This window comes from Phacochoerus africanus, chromosome 11, assembly GCF_016906955.1.
Source record: "Phacochoerus africanus isolate WHEZ1 chromosome 11, ROS_Pafr_v1, whole genome shotgun sequence".
NCBI classification, from domain to species: Eukaryota; Metazoa; Chordata; class Mammalia; order Artiodactyla; family Suidae; genus Phacochoerus; species Phacochoerus africanus.
In genome coordinates, this window is record NC_062554.1 from 27516141 (window position 1) to 27537770 (window position 21630).

The following is a 21630-nucleotide window of genomic DNA, read 5'->3' on the forward strand; positions in this document are numbered from 1 at the left end:
AATATCAGTGGTTTTCAGGTTCCACTAGTGAACACTACTACAGTGGGAAAGCAGCGGCCGGGGTGATAATGTGGACCCAAGTCTAGCTAACCCTCATTTGTGTAATCTCAGGCAAGGTATTTAACCATTAGAGCTTGGGATTTACCACTGATAAAGTGGTCTTCATTTTATATCTTCATAATGTTGGAGAGCTCAAACAGAAAAGATGAGGGAAGCACTTTAAAATGTTAAAATTCAGGAGTTCCCCTTGTGGCTCAGCAGTAACAAACCCAACTAGTATCCATGAGGATGCAGGTTCGATCCCTGACCTCACTCAGTGGGTTAAGGATCTGACATTGCCGTGTGCTATGGTGTAGGTTGCAGACATGGCTCGGATCCCGTGTTGCTCTGGCTGTGGAATAGGCCAGCAGCTGTACTCCCATTCGACCCCTAGCCTGAGAACTTTCATGTGCTGCAGGTACAGCCCTAAAATGCAAAAAAATTAAAAAAATAAAAATGTTAAAACTCTGCTGCATAAACATATGATGAGTACTGGGAAGAACTTAGAAAATTTAAATTGTTCAAATTTTTTTGTTTTGTATACTATTGAAACTCACTGACTTCATAGGTTTTTATGGAATCATAACTATTCAGTTTACTATGTATAAAACGTTAGATGTGTGGGAATGTAGATGCTCCTGAGAGTAGAAATCCCTGTGTTGCTTTTGTCACTGAATAGATTCTATCCCAGTCATTGGGGGAAGCGTTAGTAATGATCTCAGTATTTCTCTTAACTAATCCATTGGTTCTGAGTGTTTGAGCTCCATCATAATTTCCTGACGAACTTTAAAATAATTTTAAAATAAAGATTTCTCCAACCTGAAATGTTTAAAATCATGAAGTCAGGAGAGGCAACTGACGATATGAATTTGTCCTCATCTGCTCCAGACAATTGTGATACATAGGCAGATTTGAAAACTACTATGCTAGACAAATACACACACACACACACATATATGTATGTATGTAATTATATTTTTTAAAGGAAGTTGAAACCAGCACTCCTTGTTTGAAATCCTTAGTAATTGCTTGTGGAATTTCTACCGTAGTAAATTAATGTAGTTACTATGCTTCTAGAGAAAAGGGCTTAAAACACTTTCTGACATACCTTCCAGTTCTTTTGGACATAGATTTCCAGTTTCTTTTTCTTGTATTGTTAAATGTATGAGTTTTTAAAAGAGGAAATGTATTTTGCTCTCCAGCTGCTTTGTGTCTAGCACTGTTGTATATGCCATGCATGAAGAAAACATTGAACCATTGGTTTGGAGTTAGAAATATTGCCTCTAACACATTAGATATAATTTAAGGGCCAATTGCAAAAGAAGGAAAATGGAGCTAAAGGGTTCCAGGCTAAGTGAAAGGTCAAATTAGAACACAACCCCCAAGATGAAATGAGAGACTGGCATTGGTTTTAAATATTGGATAAATGTTGCTGATTTGGTTCAAGACAGTTACACAGCTGTGACGTGTTTTTCAATTAGATACCGCTACAGGTTTTTAACATGTGTTTACATGGCATATATCAAATTTGAATCATAGCTTTTATTTCTGTAGTATTAACTTTAGGCTCTCATATTTTTCCTAGTTGCAGACTGGCCTAGAAACAAATAGACTTATCTTTGAAGATAAGGCAACTTCATGTGTCCCCAATGCAAAAAGAATTAAAAAAAAAAAGTCAAGGCCATCAGAAAAGGTATGAAACAGAACCAGTAAGTCAAAGTGCTGATTATTATTTGGTATAGTTTAGGTAAACCATATGGTAACTCAACCTTGGACGAGTAAATCTCTTTCATTATCCTTTCTTCATTGGGAAAATGGGAATAAAGTCTACTTCTAAATTTTCATCCGGACAGTGAGATAATATACATAAAGGCATTTTAGAACTACATAGCATTACACAGATGTCAGTTGTTACTATTCAGTATTGCATTAATTACCTTTTGCTCTTAAAAGTTTGTGTGTGTGTATGTACACACACAACACACACACACAGAACTTCTCTGCTTAGACCATAACTGCTATTTTATCAGGTACTACTTTTTCTTTCGTAGCCTTTCCTAAGCTAGAATGCATGTTGACAAGTATTATTAGGAGCTCCAGACCATAATGCCATCAGAGGTAAAGCTGATGTTTCAGATTAGTTGTATATAGTCATCTTTTATCACCATGTGAGTAAAATTGCTTTTCTTTCTTTTCCATGCAGAAAGGTTCTAGGAACTGTTGTGCTGCACAACCACATTATAGATTATGCTTGGGTGATATGCCATTTGTAGCCGGGAAGGTGAGTTGGTCCAACTCTAGATTTTTTGTACAACTTAGATCTTTTAATTAAATCTGTTCATCTGCCTGTATACCTGTAAATGATGCAAACATTTTTCTGCTTTTTTACCAATGTGGATCATAAGATGTGGGAACGAGATGGAGGAAAGGTTTATGGGATGGGGGGTGGATGGGGCAGAGAGAAAACTAGGGGGTCACTTTAAAGCAGGTAAAAGCATACGTGGATAGGAAGTGATGAACAAAAGCAGAGACCCTGGTTTGGAGAAGGTGTGGTTGCAAATAGGAAAGAGAACGGGAAAGTATATTTTGTAGCCTTGGATGTTTAGTATCAACCCTGTGGATTTGTTTGTAGTTATAGATAGATGTTTAAATGAATAGAAATCACATCCTCTTTGTATCATATGCCTATTACTTATAGGATTCATTTCTAAGAAGCAGTCATACATAGACTTGATTCTTCCTTTCCTGCTTAAAAATGTAGAGATGGTAATTTTATCAAACATCAACAAGCACTGATGGTTTCTAGGAAGTGCCTGACACTGTGTTAATTTATGCCACTTTTTCATTAATGTTTGTGTTGCTGGTTATTTCATGTATAGAGCTTTGAATACTCAACTAGATTATGAGTTCAAGAGGCTTGGGGAGTAAACTTTAAGTTTATAGATCTGTTCATTTATTTTAGGCCCACAGTAAATCCTCAGCGAAAACTTGGGGAATGAACTCTTTCCCAGCTTTTCCACTTGCCTGCTGTAGATGGGTGAGGCACAAATCCCTTTTGAAAAGTTTTGCCCCTGGCTCTGTACCATCCTTAACCTTACATTTAACCTCTTCTCAGACTGCATACCATCTTTTGGCCTACATTATTTCTTTCATTTCTTTCTCGTAACCAAAGTTCTTTTGGTTTGCCATAGAATGTTTGAGTTGGGTTGGAAACAGTTTCTCAAACGACATCCAGCTGCATCAGAACCACTGATGGTGCATTTGGAAAAGCAGATTACAAAGCCCCACCACAATTCAACTAAATCAGAATTTTCTGGATGCGGGGCCTAGAAAGTATATTTAATGATACCCCAGTCTCAGTCTCATGTTCACTTAGGTTTAGGACCCACTTAGTACTGTTGCCTGTCCAGTGTTTTCATTGTGTAAACCTCCAGAATAATGATTGTATACTCTGTCCAAATGCATCTCCTGATGAGGCCACATTATACCTCAAACGGCCCTTCTCATTTCTCAACAGCTTCATTTGAAAGTTCTTAAGTGAGATGAAATGTCACTATAAATTCTACTCGGTCTTTTTTCTGCTCTCAGAGATCCACATAGACCAAATAAACCCTTGATTATAGGAAAATTTAAAAACTTGAAGAAAGCTTTATCTTTCTTATCTCTTTATCCTAGGTTATAAACAATTACTTTTCTTCAGCTGTTCTACATAAGATGTGCTCTATGAGTTTCGTTATCACGTCATCACTCCCTTTCCTTCCTGAATCACATATGGCCTTCTGAGTGTGTGATGAGCACAGAATTGTCTTTGTTTTGTCACATTCTGTATAATCTGTTAACTCAGCCTAGCATCACATTAACGTCACAGGGAAGCCACAGATTCCCTTTCATTCATTAATTTTAGAGCCAACTTAGTAACAGGTCTTTTGTACAGAAAAATTTTTTTTCTTTTCTTTTTATGGCCTCACCTGTGGCATAATGGACGTTCTTGGGCCAGGGGTCAAATCGGAGCTGCAGCTGCCGGCCTGTGCCACAACCACAGCAATACTGAATCAGAGCCGCATCTGTGACCTGCGCCGCAGCTTGTGGCAATGCCGGATCCTTAATCCACTGAGCAAGGCCAGGAATCAAACCTGCATCCTCGTGGACACTATGTGGGGTTTTTAACCCACGAGCCACAATGGGAACTCCTATACAGAATTTTTAATCAAATAAAACACTCTACAGATTGATTCATCCTATCCCACGTTAGAGTCTGGTTCATTCTTCCATTATATTTGTGTTACCCCCAAAGTTAATTTGCCTATCTTTGGTGATACTCATTGAGATCATTAATACAGAAGTTGAACAGGACAAGCTCAAAGATAAGGCTTTTCGACCTGAGCTTTTCTTTTAAAGTTGTAATTTGTACTTTTTGTGAAATAGTATTCAAACATATAAGAATGTGCTATCGTTTAAATGTTTCCCAAATTATCTGTTGTGGAAGACCTGTTATTATTTTTAATTATACATTATCATAAACCAATGCATTTATAAAATGCAACAAAAGTAAATAACTAGAAAAAATAAAATTTAAAAGGCAAAATACAAGTTCTAGTTTTTTTGAAGGTTGTGGTAATTTCTGCTCTACAACAAAGTGATTCAGTTATACATGTACACACATCCATTCTCTTTCAGGTTCTTTTCACACATAGATTATCGCAGAACATTGGGTAGATTCCCTGCGCTATACACCCGACCCTGTTGGCCAGTCATTCCATATGCCTCTGTGCATATGCCATTCCCAAACCCCCAGTCCGTCCCTCCCCACCCCCACCTGTCCCTTTTGGTAACCGTAAGTTTTTCAAAGTCTGTGAGTCTGTTTCTCTTGTGCAGATAAGTTTATTTGTATTGTTTTTATTAGATTCCACATATAAGTGATTTCATGTGATATTTGTTTTTGTCTGTCTTACTTTGTATGCTACACATGGCATTATTTCTGTACTTTTTTATGGCCAAGTAGTATTCCATTGTATGTATGTACCACATCTTCTTTATCCTTTCCTCCGTCAGTGGACATTTAGGTTGTTCCATGTCTTGGCTATTGTATATAGTGCTGCAGTGAACATTGGGTGCACGTATCTTCAAATTACAGATTTCTCCAGATGGATGCCCAGGATTGGGATTGCTGGATCATAAGGTAGTTCTATTTTTAGTGTTTGAGGAACCTCCATACTGTTTTCCGTAGCAGTTAGAGCAATTTACATTCCCACCAACAGTTTAAGATGGTTCCTTTTTCTCCACACTCTCTCCAGCACTTATTGTTTGTAGACTTTTTGATTATGGCCATTCTAGCTGGTATAAGGTGATATGTCATAGTAATTTGGATTTGCAATTCTCTAAGAATTAGTGATATTGAGCATTTTTTCATGTGCTTACTGGCCATCCATATGTCTTCTTTGGAGAAATGTGTTTAGGTCTGCCCATTTTTTATTGGGTTGTTTTCTTGATATTGAGCTGCAAGTGGTTTTGTATATTTTGGAGATGAATCCTTTGTCATTTGCTTCATTTGCAAATATTTTCTTCCATTCTGTGGGTTGTCTCTTGATTTTGTTTATGGTTTCCTTTGCTGAGCAAAAGCTTTTAGGTTTAATTAGGTCCCATTTGTTTATTTTTGTTTTTATTTTCATTACTCTAGGAGGTGGATCTGAGAAAATAATTGCTATAGTTTATGTCAGAGTATTCGGCCTATGTTTTCCTCTAAGAGTTGTATAGTATCTGGTCTTACATTTAGGTCTTTAATCCGTTTTGGGTTTACTTTTGTGTATGGTGTTAGGGCGTGTTCTAACTCCGTTCTTTTGCATGTAGCTGTACAGTTTTCCCAGCATCACTTTTTTTCTTAATGGTTACACCTGCAGCATATGGAAATGCCCAGGCTAGGGGTCAAATCGGAGCTGCAGCTGCCAGCCTACGCCACAGCAGAGCAACTTGGGATCCAAGCCATGTCTGCAACCTATACCACAGCTCATGCAACACTGAATCCTTAACCCACTGAGCAAGGCCAGGGAATCAAACCTGCCTCTTCGTGGACTAGTCAGGTTCTTAACCTGCTGAGCCACAACGGCAACTCCCCCAGCACCACTTATTGAAGAGACTGTCTTCCCCATTGTATATTCTTGCCTTCTTTGTTGTACGTTCATTGACCATAGGAGCGAGGGTTTATTTCTGGGCTCTCTATCCAGTTCTCTTATCTATGTTCCTGCTTTTGTGCCAGTAATACACTGTTTATAGTATAGTCTAAAGTCATGGAGCCTTATTCCTCAAGCTTCATTCTTCTTCCTCAGGATTGCTTTGTCTCTCTGGAATCTTTTGTGTTTCCATACAGATTTTTTTTAATTTGTTGTATTTCTTTGAAAAATGCCAATGGTAATTTGATACCAATTGCGTTGAATATGTAGATTGCCTTAAGTAGTATTGTCATTTGGACAATATTGATTCTTCCAATCCAAGAGATATGATAGCTTTCCATCTGTTTTTGTCATCTTTGGTTTCTCTCATCAGTGTCTCAATAGTTTTCAGAGTACAGGTCTTTTGTCTCTTTAGGTAGGTTTATTTCTAGGTATTTTATTCTTTTTGATGCAATGGTAAATGGGATTATTTCCCTAATTTCTCTTACTGATCTGTCATTGTTGGCATATAGACATGCAGTAGATTTCTGTGTATTAATTTTGTATCCTGAAACTTTACCAAATTCTTAACAGTTTTCTGGTAGCATCTTTAGGATTTTTTATGTGTAGTATCATGTCATCTGCAAATAGGGATAGTTTTGCTTCTTCCTTTCCAATTTGGATTTTTTTTTCCTTTGATTGCTGTGGCTAGGACTTCCAAAACTATGTTGAATGAAAGTGGCAAGAGTGGACATCCTTGTCTTGTTCCTGATCTTTGAGGAAAATCTTTCACCTTTTCACCATTGAAAATGATGTTAGTTGGGGGTTTGTGATATGTGACCTTTATTATGTTGAGGTAGATGCCATCTGTGCCTACTTTATGAGAAGTTTTTATCATAAATGGGTATTGAATTGTATCAAAAGCTTTCAAAAGCTTTTTATGCCTCTGTTGAGATGAGGGTATGGTTTTTATTCTTCAGTGTGCTATAACGCATTGATTGGTTTGTGGATATTGAAGAATCCTTGTATCCCTGGGATAAATCCCACTTGATCATGGGATATAATCCTCTTAATGTACTGTTGTATGTATTTTAGGTATTAGTCCTGTGTCAGATATGTGGTTTATAAATATATTCTCCCAGTCTGCACCTTTTCCTTCATGCTCTTAACAGACAAAACAGAAGCTTGTCATTTTGATGAAATCCAGTTAATTGATTTTTCATTGGTTTTGTGTGTGTGTGTGCACGCACACGCATCATGCTTTTACTGCCTAGACTTAGATCCTACAGAGGCTTATGTTTTCATGTATGGTTCATAGTTTTATATTTTACATTTAAATTTATGATCCACTTGATTTTTTTTTTTTTTTTTGCTGTGCCCACAGCATGTGAAAGTTTCTAGGCCCAGGGGTCAAACCCACACCACAGCAGCAACCTGAGCTGCATCAGTGACAAAGCCAGATCCTTAACCCTCTGCACCACAAGGTAACTGCTAAAGTAATTTTTGTATACCGTGTGAGACTTACTAGGTCCAGGTTTATTTTTCATTGTTCCATTGATATATATGTTTGTCTTTGCCAGTACCATACTGTCTTGATTACTGTAGCTCTATATAGTAAGTCTTAACATCAGGGAGGGGATCATTTCTTTTTCAAAATTCTTTTAGTTCTTCTAGTTCCTTTGCCTTCCCATGTGAATTTAATGTAGGGGGGAAAAAAAGCCTTATTGGTATTTTTACAGAAACTTTTATTATACCTATAGATCAATTTGGGAGAATTGATGTCCTTATTATGTTGAATCTTTCAAGTCATGAGAATGGTATATCTGAATTATTTTTATTTCTCATTTCTCTCATCAGTGTTTGTAATTTTCATCATTATTAGTCCCATACCTATTTTATTAAGTATATATTCAAGTTTTTTTGAACAATTATAAATTGTGTTGTGTTTTAATTTCAGTTTCTACATGATAATTGCTAGTATATTTGAGTTTTATATGTTGATCTTACAGTCTGTGACTTTGCTAAATTAATAGTCTTAGGATTTTTTTTTTTTTTTGTATTACTTAAGCTCTTGTATGCAAAGAAGCATATCATCTGTAAAGGGGGATAGTTTTATTTCTTCATTTTTGTGTGCCTTTTATTTCCTTTCTTGACTTACTGCACTGGCTGGGATTTCCTATATTTTGTTATAAGTAAAGAGCGATGGCAGCGGACATCTTTGCCTTTTTTCCCGTCTTGAGGGGAAAGCATTCATTCTTTCACCAGTAAGTATATTAGTGGTTGGTTCTTTGTGTATGCTTTTTGTCAGCTTGAGGGAATTTATCTCTGCTCCTACTTTGCTGAAAGTTTATACCCTTAATGGGCGTTGGGTTTTTTCAAATGCTTTTCTTCATCAAATGATATGGTTATGTGATGTTTCTTTTTTACCTTGTTAATATGCTGGAATACATTGATCGGTTTACAAATACAGAACTAACGTTGCATTCCTAGAAAAACCCCCACCTGCATGTGGTGTATACTTCTTTGTATATATGTTGCTGGACTCAATTTGCTACCTAGGAACAAAAACTAGGATAAAAAGAGCATCTGTTTAGCTTAGCAGAGTAGTTTGCAAACCTGATCAGAATCAACTGGCAGACATTTAAATATGTATAAGCCTTGACTCCACACTGATCCAGTTCAGAGTGCTGCTTAGGAATCTGCATTTTAAACAGTCTGTCTAACTGGTGTTTATGGAGCCAAGTTGGCCCAGCCATCTGTTTGTAAGTTGAAATGGCACATCAAGACTAATGTTCAAAACGAAAACAAAAATTTTGAGAAGGTTAATGGGGTTTTCCTGTTTTATGTGACAGTCTTGAACTTAGGGGTTCCTACTATTTGATGATAGAGAAATAAATATAGTAACAATCCCTCCACCTGGAAGTGTATAACAAACACTATTTAATAAGTGAAATAGATGCAATGTCATAGGTGATCTGAGGGTGAACCAATTAATTACCTGGAGGTTTTAAGAAAGTCTTTACAAATCATATGTTTGAACCAGGCATTAAAAATGGTATAAAAATAGGCACACAAAAAAATAGAGTCTGCAGATACAGTTCATTCAAATAACGGAGAGCTGTTAGGAGGCAGCAGGACATGAGTCGAAGGAGAAGTTGCAGCCCAGTGCTACAGGGCCTTGTTCCCTGTGCTGAGGAGTGTTGGCATTAGAGTCAGCGAGCATAACACAAGGATTCCAAATAGGAGAACAGCACAATCAGAGTAATATTTTAGGGGGATAACTGATAGCACTATGGAGTTAAGAGACTGAAGAGGTTGGAAGCAGGGTAACAGCTGGCATGTTCTTCCATAGCTAATAAAAATGGGCAGTGAGCCAAGTGAATGACCGTCAGGTGGAGAGTAAGAGGCAGAGTGGAGATATTCCAAAGATTTGATTAATTGATTTACTGTAGATAAAAGGTTTGTATCATAGACTTTTTTTGCAGGGGCGAAGAGGATCTTTTTACCCAGGTTGGGGGTAAAAAGAGAACATTTATAGAAGATGTGGCTTCAGTTAATTAGTTTGCATTTTCTCCAGTCCACCAGCCCCAGCCATGCTGTGGTAGCCAATGTTCAGCATGTCTTGCATCTAATGAAGCAACACAGTAAAGTCTTGTGCAATGATCGAGTAATCAACAACGTTCCTTTGGCAAAGCAAGTGCCTTCACGAGGTGGGAAAAGCAAGAAGTCAGCAACGCCTCCCTCCTCCAGCAGCATTAATGAAGAACTCTCAGAAGTCTTACAGACTTTACAAGATGAATTTGGGCAGATGAGCTTGTGAGTTTCAATTTCTTGTATTTTTAACTACATTTAATTCTAAGACATTTTAACTTTTTGGTGACTTTATTCTTTCATACTTCAGTACTTTAAGAAATACTTGTTGAACACAATCCTTGCATCAACCGCTGGACATGCTACTGAGACTTTAACAAAAATAGCTGTTCTAAATGAAGTCTTGTTTTTCTGTTACTATTAAATGTTTTGAAGACCAGGATTTACATTTAAGTTTTATTTTCTTGTTTGGGAGCATCTCATACATTGAATTTACCTAAACGTGACTGATATTTAGGAAGTGAGTGAAGAATGAGATATCTAGACTGCCCTTTGCTACACGTGTAAGCTCTTGTGGGAGTGGCACGTATATAAATAATTAGCTCTCGGAAATTATGAACTCTTTGCATTTGCCTCCAGTACCTTTTTTGGACGTTTAAACTATCTCTAATAATACGGAGATTTGTGCTCTATTTTAAAAAATTGAGTTTGTTTTTTTTTAATGCACAGAGCAGTGGTCCCATGGTGAGAGAGGTAGTGGACTCAACCAGGTAACATAGGAAACTTAAGCCCTCCTTCTGTTTTTTATGTAGTGACCACCAGCAGCTTGCAAAACTTATACAAGAATCACCAACTGTTGAACTGAAAGACAACCTAGAGTGCGAACTGGAGGCATTAGTGGGAAGGATGGAGGCAAAAGCCAATCAGATAACTAAAGTTCGAAAATATCAAGCCCAGGTAATTCCATTTTCCTTTACTTGTTTCTAATGATTAAAAAACAAGAATGAAACAGAACAGAAAACAATTTTCTTCAAATACATTAATTGACGACACTGTAAGTACATCATGGATAGACAGCTATAGGAAGTAGGTCTTTAGTGTAGACATGAATTAATTATGTTCATTAATTATTAACTGGTATTAAGCAGGCACTGTCTTCTAATCTTTTAGAGTAGATTTTATCATCTAAAATACATCTTTCAAGTACTAAATGTATTTAATATTTTATATGAACAAACTCACCTGTGATGAACTTAAATGACTCTGAGTCTCTCTTTTTTTTTTGGTCTTTTTGCCATTTCTTGGGCTGCTCCCACGATATATGGAGGTCCCAGGCTAGGGGTCGAATCAGAGCTGTAACCGCTGGCCTACATCAGAGCCACAGTAACATGGGATCCGAGCCGCGTCTGCAGTCTACACCACATGGCAATGCCAGATCCTTAACCCACTGAGCAAGGCCAGGGATCGAACCTGCAACTTCATGGTACCTACTCGGATTCGTTAACCACTGAGCCACAATGGGAACTCCAACTCTGAGTCTCTTTAAAAGAACTGAGAAGTTCGTAATTTCTAAAGGAATAAATCGGATATAAACAAGTGAAAAAAATATGTACTTACAGTTATATTACTATTTATATTAAATTAGTAAAACAGCCATTTACTTAGTATCTGCTAAGTGCAGTGGGAAGTCACACTAAGGGTTTTCATCTAGAGAGAAGTGTGATGATTGAAGCGTTTAAGAGATTACTGTGACTGCCCGGAGGCGGGTGGAGACAGACCAACCGAGGCTCAGAGATCACGAGGCCATTTGCACTTGTTGTCTTTATCAGAGGTTACTGGTGACTGCCGTTGGGAGAAGTAGACAGATTTGAAGTGAGCTTGGAAGTAGAAGTATGAGGACTTCTTGCTGTTGGATATCATGTGTAGGGAGAGGACAGTAGAACTGATGACTGCAAAAGTTCACATATTAAAAAAAATAGGAGTTCCCGTTGTGACTCGGCAGGTTAAGAACCTGACTAGCATCCATGAGGATATAGGTTCGATCCCTGGCCTCTTGCTCAGTGGGTTCATAAGGATCCAACGTTATTGCAAGGTGTGGTGTAGATCATACCCTCAGATCCCGAGTTGCTGTGGCTGTGGCCTTGGCTGGTAGCTCAACTCCAATTCAACCCTTAAGCAGAAGAGGGAGTTAAGCCACAGGCACAGCCGAAAATGAATTAATACAAGCGATTCCTGATTTGTTTTTCTGTTCATTAAATTTAACTTTATTCTTCCAGGCCCTAAAGTACAAATAAAGCTCCCTGTTTGAAATTATTCTTGAAAATAGTGAAATAATGAAATTAAAAATCCTTTTCAGAAGTGTGCCAGGTTAAGGATCTGGCATTGTCACTGCAGTGGCCTGGGTTGCTGCTGTGGCACGGGTTCATTCCCTCACCCGGGAACCTCCATGTGCTGTGGGCACAGCCAGAAGAAAAATTCTTTGCATGGTATTAATACATTACCTTTATATCCCTTTATCCATCTGGAAAATGCTTCTTTGTCTGCTCAGACTAGTTTCTAGAATGCCTTTCCCCTCGTTTATTAAAGTCCTTCCTGTTTTTCATTTCCTATATCAGATGTTTTGCTTCCTCCATGAGACCGTCCCCCCAGCTCCCTTGCTTCTCACTTGCCCTGTTCTGCCCTAACTTGATACAGCATCAGAATTCATGTGTTTACTCTTGTGTACATGTTTTTATGTCACTATATATTTTAAACACTTTGAGTGTTAACTGACTAGTACAATAGATGTTTGAAGCTTTTAAATAAACTACACCCAGAAGATATACATTAAAAGTACCGGTTTTCAGGAGGATATGTTTTTCCTTAGTTTTTCCTTTTTTCTCTATGTTGGTTATTTGTTGTAGCTGGAGAAACAGAAGATAGAGAAGCAGAAGAGGGAGTTAAGAACCACCAAAAAGACTCTTGATGAAGAAGGAAATAGCAGCAGCCGTTCTTCTGCAACCACTGGGACCATAAATAAGAAGGACTTTGCCAAACCGAGACCTGGAGAAAAAAGCAGGAAAAATCTTCAGTTATTGAAGGACATGCAAACTATACAGAATTCATTACAAAGCAATAATTTGTGTTGGGATTACTGAGTGGTACCAGGTCATTTTTTATTCACATAATCTTACCCCATCAATCAGATGCTGACAGTTTACTTTCCAGGTCTCATACTCTCTTTTGTTGGAATTAATTAATAGCAGGTGTTAAGGGGCCAACGCTTTATTACACGGGCTTCTTGTGTTACGTATCATAATTAAATGTTAAACCATCTAAATGGAAACCAGGGGAGTTTTAAAGGCTGAGAAGGCACCCATACTCTGTTTCTTTGAGATGAATTTGCTGTACTGAAATGTTGCACTTTGTAAACAAATTACCAGTTTTTTATTTGTGGGCGTGATTTTTTTTTTAAATAGTTCTATATATCTAAGTAAAATTAGGTTTAAATTATCAAAAGATGAGACTGTCCATAGGCAGTCTTTGAAAAGTCTCATTTCTAAATCTTCTGGCATGAATCGCCCATTTCTCCTTTCAATACAGCCATTAAAATACACCTTGCTTCGACTATTGATGGACGTTTTCTATATTTAAATATTTATACATATTTAAGAGGGTTTTGTTTCGCTTTTTGAAATTTCAGACATTGATCAATATTAAATACACTTGTAATGATGTTAATCCTTTTTTTTTAAAGCAAAGCATTCATTTTAAGTCAGTTAACTGAAAATAAGAGCATTTTTAAAGCTAAACAGATTGTTAATGAAATAAGTGAGGTTTTGGAATGAAAAGAATAGGGGTATTGTAAACATTTGTATTTTTAAATAATACCTGTGTAATCATGCTATTCACTTCAAGGCATTATGGTTTTTAATCTTAAAACTTGGAAGAATTCCTCGGATATTTACTTTTATTGGTGTACAGTGTGAGTGCAATATTAACTGTACCCATGCAGCTGTCATTGTTAATGATGTAAATCGTAATTTTGAATAGATCAAGACATGTTAACTTTTATAAATCTACCACTGAAATCAATAAAGCAGCTTTTTGAAGGAAACACTGAAATTTTCCTTAACAGCCTGTTAATAAAGGCTTTGTTGTAATCTCAGAAAATGCATTCTTAAATAGGACATTAATGTATTATGAGAAACATAACATGGTACTTAATACATATTTTACTTGGCCTTTCTCATACTTACATAAAAACTAGGCCCAACAAGACCAAATTACCTCATGGTGTATGATAGGATACTCTTAAGAGTACTAATGAATATGTTTACTAGATATTTAACAGATTCCTTTTTATGCCTCTCCTGGGTTTGCAATGGGAGTTCTACAATGTTATCTAAACAGCCAGTGTAAATTGTAGAGTGGCTGGCTGGGCACTAAGCTTATTAGGTCTCTTACCGAATTGTCTACAAAGTTCTTAACTAAGTGTCCTTAGCTTTGGGGGTATTTATGAATCTCAAAGTTGTATGTACACTTGTGCTCACATGCACAATTTTTTACTTGGAAGAAAGATACGCTGTAGACATTTGAATTACGCAGTCCAGCACCGTGTGTGGTGGCATGGGAAGGCAGGGCATGGCAGAGAAGGGAATGATGAAATGAGTAATTTCCCAGAGGAGGAAATGAGGCCTAAATTCAGGAATAGTATACAGGGATAACTCCAAGGAACAGTTCTTAGTCAGCAAGAATGAACAAAGGCAGGAGTCTGCACTGTACATGGGAGACTTGTGACTAGTTGGGTAGTGCTGGCACATAAAAGCTGAGGTTTACAGATGGGAATAAAAGGGCAAGAGATAAGTGACAGGAGCTCAGGAACTTCCTTTTAGCTACACAGGGCTCCAAATTTTATACCCCTGGTCATAAAGGAAAAAGTATGCCGACACAACTAAAATGCATGGACAAGTATAAAACATGTCAACTTACAATGATTGCCACTGTAGCAATATTTATCACAGTATATAATTATAGCACGTCTATTATGTGGTGCATTAGTTCTATGACTTACTACTTGTTGCGTGTTTGTATCTTTCATATCAATCTTTACTCTCCAGCCCCCATTTCCTGATAGTTAAATATTTTACTGTTTTTTATGAGTTTGACTTCTTTAGATGCCACGTATAAATGAGATCATACAGTATTTGTCTTTCTCTGACTTAGCATAATGTGCTCAGGGTCCTCCCATGTCCTTGCAAATGGCAGACTATTTTCCTTTCTTGTGGCTGAATAATTACTCTGTTTTATGTACCACAATTTTTGTATCCATTCATCTATTTAGGTTGTCTCCATATCTCCTTGGCTATTGTGAATAATACTATAGTAAACATAGGAATGCATATGCTCTCTTTGAAATTCTATTTTCATTTCCTTTGCATATTTCTCTGGAAGTGGAATTGCTAGATTGTATGGTAGATCTGTTTTTGTGTTTTTGTTTTTGGGGGTTTTTTTTGTCTTTTTGCCTTTTCTAGGGCCGCTCCCATGGCACATGGAGGTTCCCAGGCTCGGGGTCCAATCCAAGCTGTAGCCACCGGCCTACACCAGAGCCACAGCAACGCAGGATCCAAGCCGCGTCTGCGACCCACCCCACAGCTCACGGCAACGCCGGATCCTTAACCCACTGAGCAAGGCCAGGGATCAAACTCGCAACCTCTTGGTTCCTAGTTGGATTCTCCTAGTCGGATTCGTTAACCACTGAGCCACGACGGCAACTCCTAGATCTGGGTTTTTTTGGATGAAATTCCATACTGTTTTCCATAGTATTTGGGCCAGTTTATATTCCCAACAATGTACAGTTGACCCTTGAACAACAGCATCTCTGCATCCACAGATTCAGCCAACCTCAGATGATGTCCTGCAAGTATGTATTGAAAAAAATCTAAGTGGACCTGCATGGTTCAAACTTGTGTATCGACCAGTTTACCTTTTTTTGCTTTATTTACCTTTTCGCCACATCCTTACCAGCACCTGTTATCTCTTCTTGATGATAGACATGCTAACAGACGTGAAATGGTATCTAGTTGCAGTTTTTAATTTAATTTCCCTAATGATTAGTGATGTTGAACATGTTTTCATATATGTGTTGGTCATCTTGATGCCCTCTTTGGAAAAATATCCGCTTAGTTCTGCCCATTTTTTAGTTAGATTATTTGGGTATATTTTTTATCTTTCTTTTTTGCCTTTTCTAGGGCCGCTCCCGAGGCATATGGAGGTTCCCACACTAGGGGTCGAATCGGAGCTGCAGCCACTGGCCTAAGCCAGAGCCACAGCAACGCGGGATCTGAGCCGTGTCTACAACCTACACCACAGGTCAGGGCAATGCAGGATCCTTAACCCACTGAGCAAGGCCAGGGGTTGAACCCCCAACCTCATGATTCCTAGTTGGATTGTTTCCACTGCACCACAATGAGAACTCCTGGGCTTGCTTGCTTTTTTTTTTTTTTGTCTTTTTGCCTTTTTTAGGGCCACTCCCATGGCATATGGAGATTCCCAGGCTAGGGGTCTAATCAGAGCTGCAGCCGCCGGCCTACGCCAGAACCACAGCAACGCCAGATCTGAGCCACGTCTACAACCTACACCACAGCTCAGGGCGATGCAGGATGCTCAACCCACCGAGCAAGGCCAGGGGTCAAACCCGCAACCTCATGGTTCCTAGTCGGACTCGTTAACCACTGCACCATGATGGGACCTCCGTATTTTTCATTTTTATTTTTGTTTCTGTTATTTCGGATGGTAATCCTTAATACATGGTGTGCAAAATCTTCCTCCCACTCCGTAGGTCTTTTCATTTTTCTTTTGCTGTGCAGAAACTTTTTTGAGTTTGATGTAGTTGCATTTGGGTTCTGCTTTTGTGCTCTTGGCATCATGTTTAAAGAATCATTGCTAAAACCATATCAAGGAGCTCTCCTAGAAGTTTTATGGCATCGCATCTTACGCCTTTGATCCACTTGAAGTTAGTTTTTGTGAATGATGTTAGGCATCCATTCTCATTGTTCTGGATGTGTTTCTACAGTTTTCCCAGCAGCACATTTGTTGACAGAGACTATCCTTTCCCCATTGTGTGTTCTTGGCTCCCTTGTCAAATACAGTTGACTGCTGGGATTTAATTCTGGGATTTCTATTCTTTTTTTTTTTTTTTTTTTTGCTTTTTAGGGCCACACCCGCAGCATATGGAGGTTCCCAGACTACGGGCTAAATCAGAGCCACATCTGCGACCTACACAACTCACGGCAATGCAGGATCCTTAACCCACTGAGTGAGGCCAGGGATTGAACCCCCAACCTCATGGTTCCTAGTTAGATTGTTTCCACTGCACCACAATGAGAACTCCTGGGCTTGCTTGCTTTTTTTTTTTTTTTTTCTCCTGTCTTTCTGCCTTTTCTAGGGCCACTCCCGTGGCATATGGAGGTTCCCAGGCTAGGGGTCGAATCCAAGCTGTAGCTGCCGGCCTACACCAGAGCCACAGCAACATGGGATCCAAGCCAAGGCTGCGACCTACACCACAGCTCACGGCAACACCGGATCCTTAACCCACTGAGCAAGACCAGGGACTGAACCTGAAATCTCATGGTTCCTAGTTGGATTCGTTAACCACTAAGCCACGATGAACTCCATGGGCTTTCTATTCTATTTTACTGGTCAAGGTATCTATTTTTGCACTGGCACCATACTGTTTTTATTACTGTTGCTTTATAGTAGAGTTTGAAATCTGTAAGCATACCTCCAGTTTTTTTCTCAGGATTGTTTTGACTATTTGTGGGGGGTTTGTGTTTCCACAAAAATTTTCAGATTATTTCTACTGTGTCTGACTGTGAAGAATGCATTTGGTATTCTGATGGGAACTTCATTGTCTGTAGGTACCTTTGGGTGTTATAGACATTTTAACTATTAATTCTTCCAATCTATGAGCATAGAATGCCTTTCCATTTGTGTGTTGATTTCTTTCAGCAAAGTCTTGCAGTTTTCATCACACAGATCTTTCACTTTCTGAAACTTATTCAGTTGTTTTTTATGCTATTTTGAGTGGGATAGTTTCGTTTTCAGATGCTTCATTAGTGTAAACGTGTACAACTGATTTCTTACGATTCTATATCCTGCAACTTAAACTTTATTAGTTCCAACAGATTTTGATGAAAATAGAAAAATTTTACTTTTTCCTTCTTTGGATGCTTTTCTTTGTATTGCCTAATTCCTCTAGCTAGGAATGCCAGTACTATACTGAATGAAGTAGTGAGAGTAAGCATCCTTGTCTTGTTCCTAACCACAGAGGGAAAACTGATTTCTCCATTGATAGTGGTGGGTTTCTGGTATATGGCCTTTATTATGTTGAAATATGTTATCATGAAAGCATGTTGTATTTTATCAAATGCTTTTTCTGCATGTTAAAATCATGGAATTTTTGTTTTATTAATATCAGGTACTACACTTCCAGATTTGCCTATTGAAACATCCTTACATCCCAGGGGTCAATCCCACTTGGTCCAGGTGTGTAACTCTTTTCCATGTTCTTGAACTTGGTTTGCTAATATTTGATTGAGATTTTTGTTATCTATATTCAACGATAATATTGGTCTATAGTTTTCTTGTATCCTCTTCTGGTTTTGGTATTCCTGTAATGCTGGCCTTGCAGGTGAGTTTGGAATTGTTCCCTTCCCAGTATTTTGGAAATGTTTGGAAGAAGTTTGCATTAATTCTTCTTTAAATGTTTGGTAGAATTCGCTGAAACCATCTGGGTACTGAAGTTTTCGGTGTTGGGAGTTTTTTGATTACTGATTCAATCTCTTTACTCATTACTGATCTGTCATGGAGCTCTCCCCTTAGAAACCCAGGATGTTGTTGAAGAACAATGGGACCTTCCAACTGCAGCCCACAAACCGGGCAGACTTCTACTTACCCCTTTCACTTTCCACCTCTTTTGCAGTAGAGGTTGTTGCTGCCACCACCTCCACTGTCACTACAACTCCTGGCTCCCTAGCCTTCTCTGAGGTTTAATCCACCCAATTTCAGATTCACAGATGGATGAATCGATCTCAGGTGTCCTGGTATGCTGTGCAGAGGCACTTTTGTCCAGTTATGGATATCCGATTAATTTTAAGGCAAAGGGAGGGAAAAGGAAGCACCCGTGCCGCCATGATGCTGACATCATCCCTAAAGGATCTGAAAGGCCCTCCACTTTGGAGACTCCTGCAGAAGGTAAGAGAAAACCTTACCTTCTGGAGATTCTGAAACGAGAAATGACAGATTTGCACTTAGATTGTTCTGAATGGAATTTAGATTCTGAATGGAATTAAGACTGTTCTGAATGGAATTGAAAGTGCTTGGGAGGGTATTAAGACTGGACTTTTTAATTTTTTTTTTTTTTTTGTCTTTTCGCCATTTCTTGGGCCGCTCCCTCGGCACATGGAGGTTCCCAGGCTAGGGGTCAAATCGGAGCTGTAGCCACCGGCCTACGCCAGAGCCACAGCAACTCGGGATCCGAGCTCTGTCTGTGACCTACACCACAGCTCATGGCAACGCCGGATCCTTAACCCACTAAGCAAGGCCAGGGATCGAATCCGCAACCTCGTGGTTCCTAGTCAGATTCGTTAACCACTGAGCCATGACGGGAACTCCTGGACATTTTAAATTCTTGAACCTCTTCATTTACATTCTTTTATGTAGTATCAGACCAAGATGATAAAAGCTTAAGTAAGAGAAATGGTAAAATGGACAGGAAGAAATGGATTGGAAAATACCTGGAATAGAAAACCTAGCTTTAATACTGATAGACTGGCCACTTAAGTACTGTTGTTATCCACTGTCTTACAACAAGTTTCATACACATGACCAAATCATTTTGGTACCAATTTTGCTAATATTGGATATACTAACAAATTAGAGTTACTCATTGCAAGACCAAGAGCAGGGCTGAAGTTCAGACTAGTGAGTTAACAAGTGAAAAAATACTGTATTTTTGAATATTGTTTGATGTGTGGGTTCAAACTGAACATTTCACTGGGAATGGGCGCTCTGAAACATTCGTTTCTTCAAAAAATTTCCGAATAACATTTCTGCAAAAGAAACTTAAGACAAACAACTTAGAACAAGGACAATGTTTAAAAGTCAGCTGAAGTTTTCTTTTAATTAAAGACCCAGGGGACAAGAAGCTCCTTTGTGTTACAGTACATAACATATGGCTCTTAAACAGAGTAAAACAGACGTCAGGGAGTCAAGTGTTTATACCAGCGCTGAACTCTTACTGTAGCAGGCAAAAAGTGAAGCAGGATTCCTTTACTGGCACTTTAATACATTTCTACATGCAGTAAGTTCTTTGGTAGACTTAATCATTCAGCAGAATTACAGAATTTGCAAAGGAAATAGTAGTAAAATATTTTATGTGAAATTTGAGCACAGTACTTCTCACCATATGCTATTTTATAAGGACTTCAGCAAAAAATTCAATCCCACTAAACTTTTAAATACTGTCTCAAAATTCACCAATTAACTTCTCTGGATTCAAACACACAAAAATGTAAAGTAGGGTAGGTAATGAGTTTTTAAATTATGTTTCATGACATTTCTAGTAATTGTGCAAATGGAAACTAATCTGAGGATATGGAATTCTTTGAAATCCTGGACGGCTACCACTTTCTCCTCCATCCTCCTCCCAAGGCATCATTTTGGAACAGCTATCGAATATATCTTAAGTACGTAAATAATGACGGCAATTAATTTCCAACTACTACTACACCATTATATTCTCAAGACTTTGCCCTATTATCTATGAAGAGTGTGGGTTTTGAATGGTGATCAAAGTAAATCACTATTAAAAAGAAAACACCATGATGAAGAAAGGAACATAAGCGATTTTGATCCTGACACCGAGGCCTAATGTGTGCAACGCCACAGAATTTCAGTATCAGTGTGGTTTGAAGACGGATGCTCTTCCCACCGTGCAATGAGTGCTCTTCCATCAAGAAGTGTGCTTCTGAAGTGGTTTGTGTTTTGATTTCACCAAACACTAAAATGTCTGAGACAGCATTTTCCTTTCAAAATCAGAAACTTGTTCCCACTGTGGATCCAAGACTGATGCATTACAATATTCTCTGTGTGACTTATAAGATTAGTGTCATAATCATGTAATTACATGTGGGGTTATTTCACTTAAGCCACCTGCACTGCTACAGTTCTAAACTCATCCTAGAGAGACTGAAAATAAATAAAGTGACTGGATTTCTCTCACAGATGGGTTCGATATTCAGAAGACTTTCTACTCATAAAGCTGCCATTGTAATGCGGATTTCAAGGCAATGACTGATGGCCCCACCTAGTGTCCCCTCACACAACAGTTTGTACAGGGGGCACACACTGTGCGGGAGAGCTGGCTCGCTCTGAGGATGAGGTGGAGCGGTTGGAAATCTCTCTCTGTAGTTCCTCTACTTTCTTCTGAAGCTCTGCTCGTTTAGCAAGAAGTTCTTTATATCTGCTGTGAATAGGCTCCTATAAGAGCAAAGCACCACAAAATTAATCAATAAGCAATCCTAAACAAACCCAACTCACTCTGGTGTATAGTTCCCTCCCTAAATGCTGCAATGTGTGATTCTGGCTGTGGGGACCAAACCCACCTTTCCGGCACATGAACTTCAGGGAGTCTACTGACACCACTGCTCTCATTCAGCGACTTTCCTAGTGCCCCCAAGTATTTCCACTGAATACCTTAGTAACTGGTGCTTAGTCAACTACAACAAACTACTAAGAAACAACATAATCCAAAAGCCAATACTCAAAAGACTTCCTGTAATTTGAGTTGCAGATTTTTAACTTTTAAACAGTT

The 21630-nt window shown here is 38.5% G+C and overlaps 2 protein-coding genes across 8 annotated transcripts in view; one reads left to right on the plus strand and one right to left on the minus strand.

Moving 5' to 3' along the window:
• Window positions 1-13872, plus strand: part of CEP57 (centrosomal protein 57) — a 43863-nt gene extending 29991 nt beyond the window's left edge. For both annotated transcript variants that reach the window (XM_047751835.1, XM_047751836.1), the window contains exons 7-11: window positions 1625-1732; window positions 2243-2320; window positions 9763-10001; window positions 10589-10733; window positions 12680-13872. In XM_047751835.1, the coding sequence (XP_047607791.1) occupies window positions 1625-1732; window positions 2243-2320; window positions 9763-10001; window positions 10589-10733; window positions 12680-12913 (804 nt within the window). In that variant the 3' untranslated portion in view covers window positions 12914-13872. The remainder of the gene's footprint in view (window positions 1-1624; window positions 1733-2242; window positions 2321-9762; window positions 10002-10588; window positions 10734-12679) is intronic.
• A 6039-nt stretch (window positions 13873-19911) lies between these two features.
• MTMR2 (myotubularin related protein 2) overlaps window positions 19912-21630 on the minus strand; it is a 110634-nt gene continuing 108915 nt past the window's right edge. For all 6 annotated transcript variants that reach the window (XM_047751974.1, XM_047751976.1, XM_047751979.1 and 3 more), the window contains one exon: window positions 19912-21296. In XM_047751974.1, the coding sequence (XP_047607930.1) occupies window positions 21135-21296 (162 nt within the window). In that variant the 3' untranslated portion in view covers window positions 19912-21134. The remainder of the gene's footprint in view (window positions 21297-21630) is intronic.